Source organism: Limulus polyphemus, unplaced genomic scaffold, assembly GCF_000517525.1.
Source record: "Limulus polyphemus unplaced genomic scaffold, Limulus_polyphemus-2.1.2 Scaffold2832, whole genome shotgun sequence".
Classification (NCBI taxonomy): Eukaryota; Metazoa; Arthropoda; class Merostomata; order Xiphosura; family Limulidae; genus Limulus; species Limulus polyphemus.
Window position 1 is genome coordinate 134,036 of NW_013668442.1, and position 16,288 is coordinate 150,323.

The following is a 16,288-nucleotide window of genomic DNA, read 5'->3' on the forward strand; positions in this document are numbered from 1 at the left end:
TGTAAATTCATTTATTTGTATAGTATATCACAATGTGCAGAAATTTTCTTTCAAGACATATGTCTTTCAATGTAAAGTTACGTACTAATTAACCTTATAAAATATAAATTATACTTCTGGAACCGTCATTATTATATGACAATAATTTTAAAATCATGTATGAAGACAATGAGCTTCTGGCAGTTACAAATTTTCTACACTCCTTTTCTTTCCCTCACCTATTGAGAATTATAAACTTCAAATCACATAATGACAAAATGTATGCAATAACATTTAATTCCAGCAATATCTATAAAATATGGCATGGAAGACTTAGTATTTACAAGGAAATATGTAAGTGAAAAAAGCAAATTTTATTGTTTACATTGTATGTATTATTAGTCTTCCTTCAGAATTGCAATTGTCGGTTTCTTGCTCATGAGGGAAAGGATAACGGCTCCGACAGCAGCACTTCCTGCTCCACTGACTCCTGGACCATGGATGGAGATGCTTTGGGCAACTCCTGCAACAAGGGGAGAGAGCATACGAGCCAAGGATGTGATACTTTGTCCAAGTCCTACAACTGCCCCAATTTCATCTTTATGGCACCTGTCGACAGTGATCTTTGTAATGGAAACTCGACCAACAGCATTACTGATGCATAATGGTACTAAGCAGCACATAAGTATCAATGTAGTTGGGGCATAGGTCAGCCCAACAAGAGACAATGTTTGTGTGACTGCTACAAACAGAAGGAGTTTTGTGTGATCCTTGTACCAGTGTGCCAAAGTACCTACAAGGAAGCCAGAAACTGCACTTACAATTCCTTGGAAAGAAATAATATAACCCACAGTTTTGGCACTAAAGTTAAACATATAGTCGAGTAACAAGGCAAAATTGCTACGGTAAATGAGTGTAGCAAAACTTAGGAAAAAGCGTACCAAGAAGTGGTCCCAGTGGCTCGACCACTTAATTTGCTTAATAAAATGGATGATCTGTGCAACTCCTGCATTTTCTTGGGCTTTGTTGGTTTTGATAGGCTTTACATCAGGCATTAAAAGCCAAACTAGTCCTGAAAAAGAAATAATACTAATATATTTTACGAAACATATTTAAAGGTAAAAACTAATAGCAAGAACTATCACATCATCAATCATAATTTGGTTGATATAACCACAGCACTTTATCATAAAAAACACTGATAACTTACAATAATAAAATCTAAAATTGTTCATATTTAGTTAAACTTTTATCAAACTTCTTCTACAGTGAAAATTTACTTTCAAAATTGCATGTTTGCTTCCTCTAGCAGCAGAAGTGTACTTATTTTTTTATTTCCTTTTTTATATGTTTATTCTACTGTTTAATCTATGAATCTTTTCTGGATCAGTAGTACCAATAACTTTAATTTTGTTTGTGTTTTATTGAGTATATTATATTTTTCCACTTATATTTGGTTGGTGTAGTCACAGCTCTTTTGTTTTAAGTTGTTTTTTTTTTTATCAACGTCGTTACTGTTTTCTTTAGCACTGTTTATTTTTTCAATGAGTTTACAGTTTTTTTTAGCAATTTGCATTTTCAAAACCAGTCAGCCCTTAATTTATATCTTTAAAATATTTCTAAAATCTTGTTGCTGTTTTTCTGAATCACATTATTTGGTCTACATGTCTCTCTCTTTGGTCCAAGCCATTGGTCAATTACAGCAGAAATCACTGTTACACCTTACACCACATTCCACCATAACAATAAGCATACTTCAGCACTTTAAGCACGTGCTACTAGAAATCACAAGGCTACTTTCTTCAGTTTCTTGTTAGTAAACAGATAAACAATTATAAATTATTAATTGATCTTAATAACTGAGGTAAAAAGAATACTAAAAAAAAATATACCTATACCATCCCAGTCAGATGAAACACACACATCCACACAAAAATAGACTAACTTATTTTGGGATTCACACATTGAGATGTGCAGATGATCCACATATATTTTGTGGTTTTTTAACATATAGTCATTAGGATTTTACAGCAAAGCATGTAGAATATTCCTTATTCCATACACGATTTCAGCATTATAAGTCTTCAGATTTACTGCTGTGCCACTGGGGAGCAGCACAAAGTACCTATGCACAAAGTACCTTATTTCTTTTAAATGAGTAATATGCCAATATGTTTTTAAAATGTGTTTAATTCATAGATGCAAATAATTGAAAGATGGATTGTTTTTTGTTATGTTTTCTGTTTGTTGCTAGCAGTTTGATTTTTTTTACAATACAAAATGGATAACCCAGTTGTATGCAAGTATTATGATTATATTTCAGTTATTAATATATGAAGAAATTAGATACAAAATCCTGCATATGAAATTTTCCCTTTGAGAAAAGCAGCTTCTTCTATTTGCTGCTTTCACAAAATATGCATTTATGACAAAAATTGAGTTATTTATTAAATAAAACTAATATATGTATTATTTTATGGTAGTTTTCACATATTTAACTATTACGTATTTCAAAATTTACGAAACATGTATTATTATTATTATTGGACAAAATGCTTTATATCCATCAATACATTGCTACTGGAGGCTCAGTTACTTCAGGAATGGGGTAAACCACATTTTGCATCTAAGCTCTTCATGTATTTTGTGATTTTTAACATATAGTCATTAGGATTTTACAGTAAAGCTTGCAGAATATTCCTTATTCCATACATGATCTGCTAAACAAATCATGATTCAAATTAATACTACCACAAACTAAAATGGTATTTCAATATAGTTTAAAAAAAAAAATATTATGTTATATATATTCTTCCAAGATCTAACAGTCAAATTTTAATTAGCTCATACTATAGACAAATGCACAGTTCAGAATTTTCAAGAACTTGTGTGGCTCCTTAGAAATTTACCCAAAATGTTTTTCTAGCAATAGAACAAATGATGCAAAAAAAACCTATCCAAGAACAAAGTCTAAAGGTAAAATTTGTTGTCCTGGGTATAAGTGATACAGATTTCAAACTTCTGTTATAATTGTCAAGCAAATCACACACACTTATTCAAAATCTGAATTGGTTGATTTAACCAGTAAGTTAAATTATCATAAATTCCATTACATTGTTATATTCAACTTCTAATATTTTGTTTAATGTTTCAATGACTTGCTTAATGAACAAGTACAATACTGTGAGGGTTCCTACTTGGACCAAGGTTAGCTTACACGCTACTCTGTTACCAAGAATAAACATGGCTTGAAAGTCATACAGACTAGTCCTGTACAACAGATACACTGTATATAGATGACAGTATTCTCTGTTACCATTTCCTTGAATACTTTAATTCACAACATTAGTAAATTAAGTTTATTTGTGAAACTGTATGTTAATCAAACAATACTTTTCCCAAATAGTCTTATAAACTATGACTCCTCTGGTTACCCTACTTTTGTTGGGTGTTTTACTATATTAGGTATTTTTATTCCATTTTTAGTACCAGTGAGTTTACTTATTCTCTACTAAACAATGCCTACATTCAGTGCTTGACTTATTTGATACTACACTCTTAAGATTTTGTTTCTCTTAGTATATTACAAACTGCAATGTCTATCATTACCTTTTTATTGTTAATTAAACTTGTTAACCTAGACTACAACAGTGCTTGATATAAATATGTGCAAGGGCAGATCTAGCCTTTTCATCTGAAGGTTGTTAATTTGTGAAACAAGACGTACTTCATTGAAAAGTGTACAGTCTTCTCTATGTATGTGTGTGTGTGTGTGTGAGAGAGAGAGAGAGAGATTATGGCTATATTGAATATATTTCTATTACTTAATTTAACTTCAGTGATTTCCATACAAAGTTATCATTAACAATCTAAGGAAAATTCCCTGTCCATTAACAATCTTTTTTTTATCAATTGACAAATGAAACTGTTAATATACTCGCATGGTAAATTCTAAAATATGCGATATAAGTAAAGATGAAGGACTGTCAAAAATGTTTCATCTCACTCTGAAAAAAAGATAAGCTTCTCTGTTTTCTTACTATTATCCAAGTTCTATAAAACAACTTACGATATAAAAACTAAACTAAATATACTTAACTATATTTTGGATAATTAATACTTTACTACTAATAATAATAGAAAAATAATTTTTAAAAAATGTAAATAAATGTGTAATTTGTCATGATGAATTATCTGGAATCAATCTCATAATAAGAAGCATAATGAAACATATAAACTTTATGATCAACAGCAGAATAAAAACAACAACAAAAGCTTACCACCACATAATAAAAAGACAGATGCTCCAATTGTGCATACCCAGAAAAATCCATGAGGAGTTTCAGCTAAATGACCTCCTATAGTTGGACCTACAATAAAGCCAAGGCTAGACATGGCATTGAAACGACCAAACACACCAGATTCTGTATCAGGAAGAGAGACATCAGCAAGATAGGCTCTACATAATGTTTGAGTGTGCTTGAATAATCCTAGAATAAAAACATTATCATATTTATTTCTCTTTTGCTCACATACATGTGAAGTAGCTTACACTAATGCACAGGACAGTCACACATGATATATAAGCTACAATTTAGTGGTGAAAATATAGACTTTTATGCAAGTGTACATTTGTGCTAATTGTGAATCTGACCTCATATGGGATTCACAGTAATTGTTTCAATTTGCTAGCCATACACAGATGTGATTTCCTAAATATGTATTAACCATTGACTTTTATTTTACCAAATACACTTTGTTTGAAATTACCATCTTGTTTTGTAGTCAAAATATACCAACTTTATCTTTAATATACTTTTGCGTGTTAATACATAAGCATTTTGTCCATACACACATGGTATCTACTTTACATGGCCCTTTATTTATTGTATAATTCACAAGCTCTTTTTAGTAACAAGTCATCATCTTGGTTAGTTTATATAATAGACAATATAAAAATATATGAAGGACAATGACAGTTGTGTTTATCAAAACTAAAGATGATTTGGAAAGATGTCAAGACTAAATGTAAAAATCCTGAATGTCTTTTTTTTTTAGCTTTTTTTTTTTTTAGAAATCCAAGTTGTTTTTTCATGTATTATAATGATTAATTTGAAGAAGCCACAGGCCACTGAAATATAGTTTTGGAGAAGAATGCTCGGGATAGCATGGACTGAAAAAGTTACAAATGAAAAAGTGCTAGAAAGAGCAAAAGCAAAGAAATCTCTTACAAAAACCATCAACAAAAGACAGTTAAAATTTGTAGGGTATGTTATCCATGAAGAAGGTTGAAAATATCAAATACTGACAAGGGAAAAAGAGACAGAGAAAAGCAAAGAACAAAATACATTACTAGTCTGAGGAAGTGGACTGACAACTCAGCACTGAAAGATAATAACATCATCCAGTTAACTCAAGACAAAGAAAGATGGAGAGCCATGATCACCAACATCTGCTCACAGACAAAGCACAAGAGAGTGAGAGAATGATTAATTAACCTCAGGTGCAAAACATGATGTCTTGTTAGTTCAATGTTACATTCTACCTACCTGCCATGACTCGAGCCAAAATAACAAAACCTAGATCAGGAGCTACACCGAGTAAAGCATAACTGGTCCCACTGACAAGAAAGCAGATCTGAAGAACAAACTTTCTCCCTCTGACATCACTCCAGCTGCCCTGAAGAAGAACAGATTAGTACAGCTATACACATATATGAAAGTTTGACTACAAAACTGTTACTTTTTTTATGAAGAGAAAATATTTCATTTATCAATATTACATGTACAAACAATACTTTTCTAATGTAAGAAAAAGAAAGACCTTCTGGCCTATTGGTGTGCTCAGTGAGGGGTCAGTCGGGTCTGTATTCACTGTCTTCTCTAGCTGATATATCTGATGAAAATATATTTTTCTCCTTGTCATTGTACTCATCTAACACTCACCGTATTTTCTTCGGGGTCAGTGAGCATACTCACTTTCTCGACCCACTGCAAGATGTTGAAGCACATGCTTCTTTCATGTTTATCTCAGGGTAACTGAGGCCTATAATTTTTGTCTAGCTATTTATAGACATCGGGGGAGACATCTATGGGTCACTGGTATTACAGAGTATTAGCTGGGATTACAAACAGTAGCAGGAAAAACTAAAATGTCATATGACACATAGAGCAGTTTACTAGGGAAACATCTCATCATGCACAGAGCAGTGAAAGGGTTAAATAACAGCATTGTAAAAAAATTTAAACTTGAGTTTTTATTTAATTACATCTTTAATTAGGAAATTACATGATATTATGTAGATCATAATAACACTGGGAAAAATGTGTGTTCTCAAGATAAGTTTAATTTCAAATTAAAAACTATTTGAATTAAACTACTATCAAAGTTTGACAATAACACTTATTTGATGAGTAGAGAAGAGTAAATATTTTATAGCCAATTTTGTTTGTAGCCTGATTGCACAAGTAAACAGCTTCAATGTAAAACACAAATAGTTTCATAGATTTTCAAAAATAAAAAGTAGGACTTTTCAAAATGTCTTAAGTAGCCCATGGATATAATGCAAGTATTATGAGATTAAGTTACCATGCAATAATTTTTAGTGCAATGAAGGTTATTAATATAAGTATTATCTCTCTTAATAAAATGCAAATATTTTGTCTTTTGACATAATACATGTATTACATAATCCTTTGCTGCACCAAAAAACATTGATTGGTAATTTATATTTATAACACTTGCATAAGAAAAAGGTTAATTAATAGAGTACTGTTAAGATTTGAATAAATCAGGGTGATTAATCATCTCTTCAATGTCTGATGAAAATAAACAAGGAATGTTAAGTTTAAAGATAAAAGTTAATAAGATATTCTAATTCTTTTATGTTTTAATGAATATATGGCTTTTAAATGTTGGTTTTAAAATAATGTTCTATGCTAAAACAAACGTTAGACATACACATGTACATTTTACGTGTGTTAAAATACTTCAGGTTAGTTACAGTGATGTATTAAAGTTTTTGCCATCCCTAGACCTATCCAGAAGTACTGTCACCCAGCTCCATGGACTAGACATAATCTCAACCAAGAGCTATGAAACATTTTAGAGATCTTGGTCTCAACACTAAAATACATGTGACTAAAGACATAAATAGAAATAAAATGCTGAGAGTGTTGTTGGTGTTGTGTTCACTATATATGTTTATTCTCTTTCTTTAAACGATGTTGCCAGAACATTTTCGCTGCCCCATAAACTTTGCTACTCAAGGCCTGGGCCTAGTTGGCCTGTGCAGAAAAATATGTCACAGGTTAGTTATAGAGTGTAGTAAATCTTGCTGTTTGAGTCCTTATACCTAAAATAAACCAAATTAAAAATTTGTTGCTTTCAAATATGCGACTTTTCTCTGTTTATTGTGTAAATTTATTACTTTATTTCCACTGGTAACAAAGCTTAAATAATGCTTGAGCCAACTAATTAATGAAAGTTAAAATTCTTGGTGGTAGAATCATAAATTATCACACAGGTTCCCAACAGAAAGCCGATAATTTGTTCCACGTTATAACTGTGTTTCAGTAGAATGTAGCAAGTAGTTCTTGGAACATGGTAAATGCTAGTTATAAGCATTTTAGGATCATCTCCCAAGTAACCAGCAAAAATACTATTTGCTAATTATATTATTTAATGTTGTGGTCAACTATATTTTCTTTGTGAACAACCAGAGATTTTCCTTGTTATCCACCATGGAATAATGGAAAAAAAAAGGTTTCAATTTACTGCATCATGATAAATGTAACAATAAAGTTATGTTGCAAAAACACTGCATACGACCTTTTTCAATGTCTAGTATAAACTTAAAATTAATTCAGTTTTAAAATACGATTTTCTTAGGGATTTCTTCATCCTAAAATAATACTAGGTGCCTGAGTGTGCTTTTTTAAACATATATGGGCAAGTAATTTTAAGTTCCTACCTGCCCTAGGCAAGTAATCTAAAAAATAAAATCAAAACACTTTTTTTTTATGGTGAAAACAAGTAACTTTAAATTCTGCTAGCCTTGTTGAAAATATTTAATTGAAACCTTTGCATAAAGACCCAATTACTTACAAACCAAAAGCAGTAGCCTAGTTGAGTCTAATAGCTCCTTATTATCAAATAGAAATGCAATGAAATCTGCTTGAAAAAAGTAAAATACAGAGTCTATCATTTATTTAAAAATGTATTGAATAATGGCAACTAATAATAAAAATGTTAAACAATGGTATTATGATAACTACTAAGAAACATTTTAATACAATGGTATAATAATAAATACTGAACAGCAATGGAATGTTTCCAAATAAACATTAGCTACTTTTACATTTACAATAAAAACAATAAAACTACAAAATATTACAGTAACTCCTTGTATAAGAATTTTGGAATATCATACTTTCTTTTGTAAGTGTGTGTGCATGAGGTAACATAAGTTTGCATGCAATTAGAAGCTCTTTTGGCTCAGCTGTTTCTTATACCTTAGAGATAGTAACATAAGAATACAACAGTAGTCAACATACCACCAGGGGGCTGGAAAACAATTGAAGTCCACCATACACTGACCCTGAAAAAAAAAGAACTTATAAAAATAATGGTTTTTGTCAAATCTTACAAGTGAAAAACAGTAATAACAACGATACTCTATTTTTTAGTTTACTCACACATTTCTCACTTATTTAAATTTCCTTAGTTTATAACTAACTATACCATTTCAAGTGTTTTCAGAAGTTAAATAAGCTAGTTTTGGTAATTCTACTATGTTAAACTGTAAGAACAAGAGCCATGATTGAATCACAACTTTTGATTAACTCACCAATGATCCCACCAAGGAAATGCGTTGCTCCCATGTTCCGAGCATAAGTCAGAAGCAATGGGAATATCATACTGACAGCTGTCAAATCCTACAATAATATAAAGTGTCTTGAGAATGAAGTATGTTAAATGAGCACACTGTACAGGTTGATATACCATGCAGTAACTAGTAATTTGTTTTTAAAAAACAGCATTTCCCATCACAATCAAACCCACTAAATGTTTATTTGAATTGATACACCAAGTAGCAAAAGAAATATTAATTAATAATTTGTACAATTCCTATTATTATTACGATAATCTAGTTTTATAAGAAGCTTGCAATTCAGTGAAGTAAAATTAAAAGCAGAAAACCCACAGAGTGGCATGATACGACCACTGGGTAACCAGCTGATGAAGCAAAATACAGTATTGTCTGGAAAAACATATATTAGCTTTGATGGATCATGCAATAAAACCACTAAATGACTGATATGGAATTCAAAAACAAAGTGGATAAAGGCAACCATAAAGCAGGATGTTAACATTAAGAGAGGACATGTGAAGAATGAAGAGTTTTGTGAAACAAGAGCTCAATGTATGACTTAAGGTATGCTGATTGTAAATGGAAAAGTAAGAATGATTTAAACTAAACCAATTGTTTGTTTGTTTTGGATTTCGCGCAAAGCTACACGAGGGCTATCTGCGCTAGCCGTTCCTAATTTAGCAGTTTAAGACTAGAGGGAAGGCAGCTAGTCATCACCCACCGCCAACTCTTGGGCTACTCTTTTACCACCGAATAGTGGGATTGACTGTCACATTACAACACCCCCACGGCTGAAAGGTCGAGCATGTTTAGCGGGACGGGGATTCGAACCCGCGACCCTCAGATTGCGAGTCAAGCGCCCTAACCACTTGGCCATGCCGAGCCAACTAAACCAACTGAGAAAGTAAAGCTCACAAAAGAGGCTCTTTTGTGAAAAAACTCTGCATAAGAATCAAGGGAGGACATACATTAGCAAAAAATATCCTAAAGACAGGGTGTTACACAATTCTTGGAAGATATACAGGCCAAAGAATACATCTCAAGCTAAAAGACTCAGTATTAAATTTAAAGCCAAAGAATGCCAAACCAACGAGTTCATCATTTAAATATCATAGACGTCCAGCAAGTTTTGTCAGGACGATTTTCAAAGACAAAATATACCTTCCTATACTTAACAAAACATTTAGGATGTTAACATCATAATAAGGAGCAGTGAACCATGCCATAAAATACATAAAACAACAAAAATGCAATGTCATGAAATCCTATTTCCTCATGGCCAGTTAGCTTAAACTGTCCCATAAAAATCCAGCTCTTGAGGACATATAATGCCTTGGTCATCCATCGTGCATGATACAGTGCTCCAGGTGCTACAAATCAAGTAGGTATGCCACCAAGAAAGGCTATGGCTAGTTCAAGAAGCCCTTGATAATCATCTGTAGGCTGACTGACCTGATGTTGTCGTGTAGTAAATTCAGTGACACTGTCCTAGCTTCCTCAATGGTTTATGCTAATACATCATGGTCAACTGCAGTTTTATAGCTGGACTGGTCCATGTATTCCCAAAATTGCTGGAATGCATTGAAAATTACAATATCTGGATCAGAAAAAAAAGCCCTGTAGTTCTTGAAAATACATTCCAGGATAAGTTCTTACTTAATTTTTGTTCTAACAGTACATATGCTCCATTTCTGTGACCAGTGTTGCTTACTGTTGTGTCAAATCAAACTGCCTTTACCCAATCAATAACTCCCCACTCTTTCAGCACATGTGTCACAGCAGAAGCTCTTGAGTGCTAGATATCAACCATGGAATATTTATGACGTTCTGGAACATTCTAGAATATTTAGAATATGCAGATATAATGCAAGTTACTAGGTAAAATTTCAACTACCTTGAGCAACCCTTAAATGTTATTCAATTGGGATAACATTTGGTGTAAATTACTTATTTATATATTTGACCAAAGTTAGGGAGTGAGAGTGTTGTAACTCAAAACTTCAAAAATAAGAACCACCCTAAATTAACCAGTTGTTATTTAAAATACAAATATGGAAAATTATAATTCATCCCTGAATAAAAATTACATTATTTTTTTATTAAAGTAGCCAATAGATCTGAAAAAAATGAATATCTAATAGTGGTACTTTTTTGTTAACACATCTATTTCCACAAGTGAGACCAGCATGCCACTAAAAGTCATGTGCCAAGATTCATTCTTAAGGTACTTCAGCAATTGAATATTCATAGCACTTTGGAAGCTTAGTGGCAGACTTATTCTTCCATAGACTGATATTTCAAGTGAGAGTTTGGAAAAATTTTAAAATTTTGTAATGGATGTAGAAGAGTATTCTTAATGTGGATTAATTTTTCTAATTGTTATATTGTAAATGATGATTTAACTCAATGCGCTAAATAGACACATGTTGCCTTTTTTATTAAGTGCAAAAACAATAATAGAAATTCTAACTTGTACTGAAATTGAAAGCAAGTAATTTTCTTTTCATAAGTGATGTTAAACTGTATTATAACTTTATTTTGGGCAATCTGAAAACCTTTAGAAATTTCTGTCTGTCAAAACTGACACATAAAAATCCACACCTACCCTCTTTAGATATAACTGGTATGTTATACAAAAATCAGTCAAACTTATCCAAAATTGATAAAACCAAATAATTACATGGTAAAATTCATCCAAGGTCTGAAACTTGTATGTTGAGACTTTTCTGTGGCTGAGTAGGATGCTAAATTTCATAAGCTAAGCACCATAAGAATACTCGAAAAAAAAAAAAAAAGAGTTGAATAAAACCAATGAAAAAAAAAGAATCTCACAGAAGCATAATTCTTTTAAAATAAAATACATACAAAAAATAAGGAGCCACTTGGTTCTTCAAAGCTTTCCTTACTCTTAAGAAAAGAAAACTTTACCACTACCACTTTATTTTTCAACAAATCATTAATTTCCCTCTTAAGGTACTGTTTGTTGTTTCTAGTAATATGGTAAATAGGATTAAAGGTTGTATCTACAGAAATATTGAACACAAATATAAGAGGTTATAATTTCATTGTATAGACCATTCGTCTGGCCTCAGTTAGAGCACTGTGTTCAGTCTCTTCCTTAGCTTCAGAATTGTTGAAAAGGGTTCAGAAGAAGACTATTAGAACAGAAGTGGCAGTACAGCAAAGTAGCCAAGACTGAAAACATACACTACTGAGCAGAGCGAGTCACAAATGTTTAGCAGTTTATATTTTAACAGTTGCACTACAAATACAAAACAAATATGCATATACAACATACAGAGAAAAAAACAAACACATATGCATAATAATTGCAAAAAATCTTTTAACTATACAAAAAAAAATGCAAACATAAATTTAAAAACTTTCCAAAGCAAAAAGACAGGCTATATGCAAGAGCCTTCTGCCCCTATTGTCTTAAAATCAAAATTAAAAAGTCTCTATGGCAGCCATTTGGAAATTAAGTACAGGTATATTTAGCACCAATAACAGAAGGCATTCCTTTACACAGAGAGTCAGGGGTGTCTAGAAGAAACTGCCCAGCCATGTTGTTGAAACTCAGTCTCAGGGATCCTTCAATAAACAGCTTAATGAGAATCTTGGATCAATGTTAAATGAGCAGATTGAACCAAATGGTTTTATCTCATTTGTAACCTATCTAATGTCCTTATTTGGCAGTCTTAGTCCTGTCTATAATCAAGGTTATCCTTGGTTTTGTTAGTAACTCCTCAGCACTTGGTGAAGGTAACCCTGCTTGCTCAGTACTTCTTTTCACAGACTTCTCACTTGCACTTATTGCAATGGTACCTGACAAGTGGAAAGTGGATCTTCTATAGAGGTACTTTTCTCTTACATGTTTCTGTCACTATTTTACTTCAACACTGGATACAGCACAAAAGGCTTATTTACTAAAGAGTTTCCTGCCAATTTTCATGAATTTTCTGGTTGCTTGGAACCTTGCTTCTGAAGTGACTGTCTGAATTTTCCTTTCTTTTTCTTGTTTTGTTTTTTCTTAGCCAAGCTCTCTTGATTGGATTTATAGACACTGTTACTAGAAAGTGTTTGGTTACTTAGCCGTACTGAGAATAATTTGACAGACCGTTCATCTTTTGTATGGTGGTGATTATGAAGGACCTTTTTGGCCACTGCTTGCATAATTTGGGCAGTGGCTACAAATAATACAAATACATTGTCTACAAATGTCAGTTTTCTGTACCCCATGTCCATATGATCTATTTAAATATCTTTTTTTGCACCTCTGCCAGCACCATTTACTTTTTGACAGACTTATAAATGAGGGCTGCATCATATTGTGTTTCACGAAAACCTGCATGACAAAACGTCCATCATACAACAATGCATTTAACAATAATGTAGGAATGTTTAAGATTATTAAGAGACATTGATAGTGCTGTTGGTGCATCATCTTTTTTTTTTTTTTTACTTTAAAGTTAAAAAATTACATCTACAGTGACTACTAAAAATTTTGGCAGGCCAGGAGTCATATTCAGCTAAGACAGTTTTATTTTTCTATCAGGGTGGTTGGCCTCTGGGATGGATTGATTTCATATGTTGTGGATGCAGTAAATTTAAGAGTTTAATGAAAAACTTGATAGATATTTGATAGAATACTACTAACAGCAATAAATTCTATAGGCCAGTTACTCTATTAAAAAAATAAAACTGTCTTAACTGGTGCTTAGCCTGTCTTCACCAAATCTCGTGTTCTCTTATCCCATTATCTTCAGAACACACAATTCAAGTGTTTATCCTATCATTCCCATGGATAAGCATGTAAACTTTAATAATAAAACTTCTAAATCTTTTTCTCAAGAACCTTTCCATCCGTGAGAATGATCATAGGAAATAATAAGTCAAAATCCTTTTTTTTTTTTAGAAAAAAAGACCTAAACTTTAAATAACATTCCAAGTGAGACATAACTAGATATTTGTAAAGAGAGATAATTCCCACAACATATTTATAAATACACCTTAAAATTCTATTAGCTTTACAACTAGTAACAAAGCTTCACTGACAGCTTGAGTAACTTATCCACCACCGTGCTAAGATCCTTTCATTCCTTCAGTCACACTACAGCACAGGTTCCTATTTACATTAGCAATATGTTCAAAATTATGACAACCTAAATGCATTATCTTAAATTTACAATAATTAAGTCATTTTGCCAAATATTTGTCAAACTTTCCAACTGATTCAGTCATTTATTAGTACCTCACCATCCTCAATACAGTGAAAAAAGTCCAAGAGTTTAATGTCATCAGCTAATTATGCCCTGTAACAAATAAAAAGCAAAGGCACAAGCATTGATCACTCCATTAGTAACAAAGGTCCAGTTTAACTGAACTCCATTATATAATATCACAGTTTAAAAAACATCACTTAGAAATACAGCAATATTCTTTTCAATATAATTAAACATAAATCTGCAAACTAACAAATTTTTAAACTAGGACTTTTTTAAATGTTAAAGATGTTTTAAAATACATTAATATTAGAGACTTTACACAAATTTGTATGTTCAGATGTGCACATATTACACATTACCCATAACAAACCCTTACCCCTAAAAGTAAAACACAAGTTGTAATTTCTTCCTTTTACAAAACTAACTGCATTACTTTACACCAAGAAGTGTAGAGGAAACCTCTGTTAGTGTTAGGACCTACAAAATGTGACTACGTAGACACTGTTATGAATCAAGCTGAAAAGTCACATGCTTTAATCCTTTAACTAGTTTAAGCTATGAAAATTTAAGACTATATACTATGCTCTGTTTATTTCAATTTATTTAACAAAAAAAAAATGTAAGCTTATTGGAAAGTGTTCAGAGAATAGTTACTAGATTTGAAAGGGTTATGTAAAAATCTTAGATATGTTTTCATTAGAGAGGATAAAGTCTCGAGGGGTAGGGAAGCAATACCGAGATTTTGGTTTTAAGCTTGTTAGATTTAAAATATACAACTCCACAGTCCAGATAATAATTTCATATAAAACAATTTGCATACAGTTAGATTTAGAGACAACAACCTCAAGATATGGAAAACTCAGACACAAATTGTGGTGGCATATGGCACTTTACAAGTTTCTGAGGGGAATTAACGACTTATTGAAAATGATGGGCGGATTTAAATTTTAACCTTTTAAAAATCAAATGGTCCCTTTTTATCTATATATTATCTTATTCTTATTAATAGAGTGGTTAGCCTGTGACATAGATGTCTTCAGGTGTACATGTCAAAGGCTGAAACACTGAGGCCATACAAGAGGAGACTGGATGAGTATATTAGAGACCATGGTTAACTATAACTTAAGAGAAAAAAAATGTTTCTTAATAGAATTTGTGACATTCACAGGATGGTAGTACAAAGTGGGATAACCTGAATGTGTTAAATTCCCCTTGGAAATTAAAACATCACTGGTACCTGGATTTCCCTGTACATGAAAGAGGCACTAACCTGTGACTAAGCATGATTTTTATGTTGTTACTAGTTGGTCTTCAAGTTTCATTTAGTAATTAATGTCAAGATATGAATTGATACACTTCTATAATCTACAGAGTATATTCCAGATAACTTATAAGTGACAGTGACAGGCCAAGTCTGTTTTGCTTTTGCCGTATTTATTAAAAGTGGCACAGAAAACTAATAATTTTGTTCTTGCAAACGATAATATTCTTACAGTTACACTACACAGTGAAGTCACTTACCAGAAATCCAATTACGTATACGCACACATGCAAGTTTGTATATTTTTCCAAAGTGCTTTTCATGTTGATTAAAAAAAAATATTAGTATTTAAATTAAAATAATATTATGGAAACAGTTCTCAATCTTTTGTCTTTTAAAAGAAGATTCGTATTATATCATGTATATATACTGAGGTTAACAGTATCAGTAAAATCGCGTGTGCTAGCTTTTACCAGAAACAGAAGATCAAGTAACTCAGGATAGTCGTAACCTGTATTGTAATCACATGATAGAAATTGTACTCATAGCCTTACTCATAGCCTGGATAGTACTAGTAATGAGACATCAGGTGTGTGTGTGTTCAATAAAACCAATAGCCCAATATTTTCCGTATTTAAATTTTGTCAAGACTTAGAAACTTCAACAGTCACAACTTAATCCTAATTTAACGTTCCAAGATTATGTATTAAATCACAATGCATCAAGTGAACTCAAAATTAGATATGCACTGCGCGTCACCATAATATTGTTGCGTCATCGAGATCACGTGACTGGTGTGGCGCCCTCTAGTTTCTAGAACTATCTTGTTTCTTCATGAATGCTCTAGTATTTACTAGATGGGGTAGGCTGGTATACATAAGAGGGTGACAACGTAACGGGATAACAATGTGTGTAGGTAGTGAGTAATTGATCTGCAGTGAGAAAGTATTG

At 32.1% G+C, this 16,288-nt stretch overlaps 1 protein-coding gene across 7 annotated transcripts; it reads right to left on the minus strand.

Moving 5' to 3' along the window:
• Positions 1-258: 258 nt before the first annotated feature.
• LOC106468016 (major facilitator superfamily domain-containing protein 9-like) lies at positions 259-16,115 on the minus strand. 7 transcript variants are annotated; one of them, XM_022396303.1, is made up of 7 exons: positions 15,892-16,115; positions 11,532-11,627; positions 8,828-8,915; positions 8,535-8,578; positions 5,529-5,658; positions 4,260-4,469; positions 259-1,051 (listed from the first exon to the last, which is right to left on the minus strand). In XM_022396303.1, exons 2-7 carry the CDS (start codon positions 11,604-11,606, stop codon positions 378-380), a joined length of 1,221 nt encoding a protein of 406 aa, XP_022252011.1. In that variant the 5' UTR covers positions 11,607-11,627; positions 15,892-16,115; the 3' UTR covers positions 259-377. The 7 variants fall into 7 exon arrangements, with proteins under 7 accessions (XP_022252011.1, XP_022252010.1, XP_022252016.1 ...); XM_022396302.1 differs by lacking the exon at positions 15,892-16,115 and adding an exon at positions 15,598-15,685; XM_022396308.1 differs by lacking the exon at positions 11,532-11,627 and having other exon boundaries at positions 5,529-5,653.
• Between the last annotated feature and the right edge of the window lie 173 nt (positions 16,116-16,288).

Bases quoted from the DNA above. Each gene is read 5' to 3' on its own strand.
- LOC106468016 (XM_022396303.1), bottom strand. From the start codon at position 11,606: ATGAAATTTAGCATCCTACTCAGCCACAGAAAAGTCTCAACATACAAG. The intron at 5,659-8,534 runs GTATGTTGACTA...GTTCTTCTTCAG, and splicing joins TGTTTTCCAGCCCCCTGGTG to GGCAGCTGGAGTGATGTCAG. The intron at 4,470-5,528 runs GTAGGTAGAATG...TTTTTATTCTAG, and splicing joins TTTGGCTCGAGTCATGGCAG to GATTATTCAAGCACACTCAA.